Source organism: Belonocnema kinseyi, chromosome 2 (genome assembly GCF_010883055.1).
Source record: "Belonocnema kinseyi isolate 2016_QV_RU_SX_M_011 chromosome 2, B_treatae_v1, whole genome shotgun sequence".
Taxonomy (NCBI): domain Eukaryota; kingdom Metazoa; phylum Arthropoda; class Insecta; order Hymenoptera; family Cynipidae; genus Belonocnema; species Belonocnema kinseyi.
The window spans coordinates 65088844-65094142 of NC_046658.1; the positions used below are offsets into that span (position 1 = coordinate 65088844).

At 32.6% G+C, this 5299-nt stretch overlaps 1 protein-coding gene across 1 annotated transcript in view; it reads left to right on the forward strand.

The window, feature by feature from the left end:
• Positions 1-5299, forward strand: part of LOC117168456 (cytoplasmic aconitate hydratase-like) — a 25660-nt gene that overhangs the window by 3790 nt on the left and 16571 nt on the right. The window contains exons 2-7 of the mRNA XM_033354120.1: positions 170-262; positions 333-499; positions 610-755; positions 2055-2448; positions 2566-2737; positions 2832-3049. Of these exons, the coding sequence (XP_033210011.1) occupies positions 170-262; positions 333-499; positions 610-755; positions 2055-2448; positions 2566-2737; positions 2832-3049 (1190 nt within the window). The remainder of the gene's footprint in view (positions 1-169; positions 263-332; positions 500-609; positions 756-2054; positions 2449-2565; positions 2738-2831; positions 3050-5299) is intronic.

Here is a 5299-nt window from a genome sequence, read left to right on the forward strand (position 1 = left end):
TCCACCACCAAGTAAGTGTGTGGAGGGTGTGTAAAGGAATAAAGAAGATGTAAGAAAAATGTAAACCCTTAGGGGACACATTAGAAGCTTCCACTGAATAGTTGTTGAACTTTTGGAAAAATTGTTTGTGAATTAAATTATAAAATTAACAAATGAAATTCATTTTCAGAACCAAGCCTATATAAAGAGTTGCTGAGAAGTATCAGCCTCGGTAAAGAAACTCGCCAATACTATGACTTGACGCGTTTTGGAGAAAAATATGGTAATGTCATTCCAAATTTGAAATTCAAATTTCATTGAACTTTGATTTAATTACGCTTAATTATTTTCAGAGAGATTGCCCTTCTCAATCAGAGTGCTACTGGAAAGTGCCGTTAGAAATTGCGATGATTTCCAGGTGAAGAAACAGGACGTGGAAAAGATTTTAAACTGGGAGAAGAATCAAAGTGTTGAGGAAGGAGTCGAAGTTGCTTTTAAACCATCTCGAGTTATTCTCCAGGTTCGCGAAATCAAATATATATTTTTTTTTTGTATAACTATTTCAGTATTACCTGTTGCAAATAAATAATTATGAAAATAGAATACAAACAATATTGTCTATTTATACAGGATTTGACTGGAGTTCCCGCAGTTGTCGACTTCGCTGCTATGAGAGATGCTGTCAAAAAGTTAGGCGGTGATCCTGATAAAATAAATCCCATTTGCCCTTCGGACTTGGTTATCGATCATTCGGTGCAAGTAGATTTTATTAGAAGGTTAGATTTCGTTTAAAGATTTTAAATTATCGTGAAAAAAACATTTCCTCATTTTTTCGAATCCCCTATTTTCCCAAAAATTGAATTACTGAAACATTGCAGATTAGTGCAAGTTTGGAATTTATTATTAAAAAAGGTCAACTTAACCTTTAGATATATTTACAATTAACTTTAATTACAAATTCACCATACAGAAAAAACAAATAATTTTTTGAATTTACAATTTTATAAAGCATACTTTTAATAAAAACCATTTTTTCGCGAAAAAATTCTTTATTATCTAATATGTGTCAGTCAAGTAGATTTTAATTTTAAAAAAATCATTTTTTATGTATTAATTTTTTTAAAGTAATCTATTAGTAAATTTTTATACAATTTTTCTATTCATTATCAGCTTAAATTATTTTTAAGAAGGAGCAGTGTTAAATTGTAACTATTTTCTTGGGTTTGCCTAAGATTTTATTTCGGTACATATAAGATACCATTTTTTTCCGAAAGAAGGGATGGTAATCGTATTTGTTATCTAACTTCAATTATTTATGACAAAGCTAAATTGTTATACAATTTTTGAAGCTCAATACTTCTATACTTATTATTTATCAAAGGATTATTTAATCAATTTTCAAATGCAGTTCCGTTTGAAAACTTTAATCGTTTACGGTTTTGTGTTTCTAGCTTAAATTAGTTTAAATAAAATAATTTTCAAATTTACCGATTGAAAAGTATTCGTAGTTTCTATTTCTCAAAACACAACATATAAGAAAATCATGTTTTAAATAGATGGTAATATGTATTTTTTCAATTTTCTGGCTACAAAAATGGTTATTTGCTTACAATTTTCAATTATATAATGAAGGCATCCTATTAGAATGTAAATTTTTCAAAAATAATTATTTTTCATTGTGAAGCATATGTTTATTAAGAATGAAACTATTTTGTTGTTTTTTTTTTTTTTATCAAAATTAATTCAAGAAAAACATTCTACCAAATTTTGAGAAATCATAGGTAACGCGGTCCCCTTTATTTTCACCATAGAATGATATTTCCAAATACCATATCAGTTCGATAATCTAAGGCTGTGATTTACACTGCCGAAAGAAGGAATCGAATCGTGATCTATCTTTAATATATTATTAAACTAACTATATAGAAGTAATTTTACAAATTTTTATTTTATTGTTTGCTCAGAAAATGGAAATATTGGGGTAAAAAACTGCTTCGTGGCGGATCTGTATTTTCGTGGGAAGCCAGTTGAATTTAAATGTTTTTAAACCCACCGTGTATAACAATTTCTTTTAGTGGTGATGCATTGAGAAAAAACGAGGCGTTGGAATTCGACAGGAACCATGAAAGATTTATTTTCCTGAAATGGGGTGCGAGAGCACTTCACAATATGTTAATCGTCCCACCAGGAAGTGGAATCGTTCATCAGGTCAATTTGGAATACTTGGCCCGAGTTGTTTTCGACAGGGATGGTTTGCTCTACCCTGATAGCGTCGTCGGAACAGATTCGCATACAACTATGATTAACGGCCTCGGAGTTTTAGGCTGGGGTGTCGGAGGAATTGAAGCCGAAGCTGTTATGCTCGGTCAAGCGACTTCCATGCTGTTGCCAAAGGTTGTTGGGTACAAATTGATAGGGGGTCTCAATCCTTACGTTACATCGACGGACCTCGTTCTCACCATAACAAAGGTTCGCATTTCAAACTTAAACAATTAAAAAGAAACCTTTTTTAAAAGTTAAAGCTCTTAATTCTTTGACTTTGTACAGATACCAAGTTACAGAAATTAAAGTATAATTTGTTTGCAGAATTTACGTCAACTCGGTGTCGTTGGAAAGTTTGTAGAATTCTTTGGCCCTGGTGTAGCACAGCTAAGCATCGCAGATCGAGCAACGATTTCCAATATGTGCCCCGAATATGGAGCAACTGTGGGTTTCTTCCCTGTTGATCAGCAAACCTTGGATTATCTAGAACAAACTGGTAAACTAATTTCTAAACCTAAAGATTGCTAGTAATTACATATGTCCGAAAAACACATATTCAATGGGTTAACATGCATATTTTTATAAAACAGGTCGCCAAGACGAGCACATTGAAAGAATCACAAAATATTTAAAAGCTGTAGACATGCTCAGAAATTATGACAATCCAGCTCAAGATCCTGTATTTTCGGAAGTTGTCACCCTAGACTTAGGAACTGTCGTTTCCAGCGTGAGTGGACCTAAAAGACCTCATGATCGTGTTTCCGTCACAGAGATGAAGGTGGATTTCAATAACTGCCTTAAAAGCAAGGTTAGTTATTTTTCTACGTTAAATGCAATTAATAGCAAAATTAAAAGAGTAGCTCTAAAAGTGAAGCGTGCATGTTCTCTTGTAGAAATGTTTGGTACACTTATGGGACGAACAATACCCAGTGACGAAAATATTTCACCGCCATCAAGGCATCGTTCGCCCCATTTTGCACTTTGTCTTGTCAACTAAATGAAATAAAGCAGTGCAGGAATTTCGTGGTGCTGAAGACTATGGATAACAGGATTATTGGTAACTACTGCTGTGATATGACGAATATTAACAGATCACTGCAATAGTTCCTTTCAATCCTGCCACCACTCTCTCTCTCTCTTTAATTCTTCTTATGAAGCGTTGATGCTCCTCTATTTATTACCTTGCCAGAATTTTCCAAGTCCTTTGGATTCTTTCCAGTCCCACGATGATTTTTCCAATCCATTAGATTTTGGTAATCTAGCTTTATGTTGATATTGCATCATACAGTTAGATCACCAAAGAGCAATGAATAGGAACTTGTGTTCTAGCAGAAATTGTACTACAGTTCTCCGGTTGTTATATCTTCAAGTCAGGGATGAGTATTTCGATCTAGTCACGGATTAAATGTATCGTGTCACTAGACCGAGACCTCACCTATGACTGCAAGAATTTTTATCCATTAGTGCTATTCTTGCGATGAAAGATGCAGATTTGGTGTGCAGGAGTGGATGTATGGATGAATCCTACCCGGTGAGATATTCGTATCATCCCACCGGACGAGATTTCATCCGACAGCAACCCCCTCCTTTTGTTGAAGACTTTGTCGATTAAATTTTCCTCGAACTCAAATATTCACAAATAATTTGTCGGTAAAAAATATTCATTAAGAAACCAGAGACTAACTACGAAGTAGCAAATTTCTTGAAGAAAAATCGAATACCTGGTATATTTGGGAGAACTTCACTTCACGTATTGCGATGCCGAAACTGAAATATTAAACTGTTCCGGGAAGATGAATATCTAACACTTGGAGTCAAGTATAAGGGTTTTCAACCATCTTCTACATGTAACTATTTCAAACTGAGGAGAAGAAAAAGTCGTGGGCCTTCTTATAACCATGTTCCCCTTCCTCTTTTCCCAGGACCGAAAACACCCCCATTCAATGACATCCGTCCGCTTCCTCTGGTTGGTTCAGAGACTCAGGTAACAGGCGAATACCTGATTCCTCCTGCAAAATTTAGATTTTACATCATTTGGTTATTCCTACAAATTGTCGCGAAATGTTGGAACAAAATTATGAGAACAAAGTTTTCGAAAAGTGTGGCTACGTATTGTTTTCGTATATATTTGCTTTTTTTATCAGTCTTTAAAGTTCTCTTAATTCATATAAAATAGGTACATTTTATTCATTTTAAATAATAAATTTTCTGTAATGTCCTTGTTAATTTACTTTAAAATATAGACTGAATAAAACCACATATAGTATGTGTAAAAAGTTTTTGTACGCCTCTTTTTTATGACTGATTTTGATTATGATGAAGCAAATTTGTCTATTTTTTAATTAGGTATTGCAAAAATATTGTAAATTTCAATGTTTTCTTAAACGTTCAATAACTTCCAAATAATCAAAATTTTTCAAAGTTGTTGGGCTCATTTTGAAGCTATTTTTCACCGTATTACAACATATTATTGGTACACATTTTTTTATCGAATGGCAAAGTCTTGAAATGTTGATTATTTTGGAAGTTATTCAACATTTAATAAAACATTGAACATTGTACGATAACATTTAGAATTTAAGATTTTTGGCTCTGCTAAGCAAAATTTTAAATTGTGGTATTTTTAATTCTACAATGTTTCAATTAATTTTTACATGGCATTTTATTTAAATTAGATAAAACTTCCAATAGTTGAATATAAATTTCTAAACGAGAATACGGAAATGTTCTATTATTGGAAACAATGGACGTTTATGATTTCGCAAAGTTGTCACTGCATTTCAATCGATGGCCACTTAAAATCGATATCATACAGACATAAGGAGTCTTGTTACCTGAAATATCACATGCATTTGCTAAAAAAAAACTCGACTTTAAATTTACAGAGTAAGCTATTTCGTGAAATCCAAAACTTAGACATTCCGCTTATAATATATTTTTAGATTTATTTATTTTTTCTTAGATTTTTTTATTATTATATTTCAATCTACCCTCTTTCTAAGACATTTTCTGTAGTACATGTATGTAACTTTAACAATGGACGTACGATTTCGCTAAC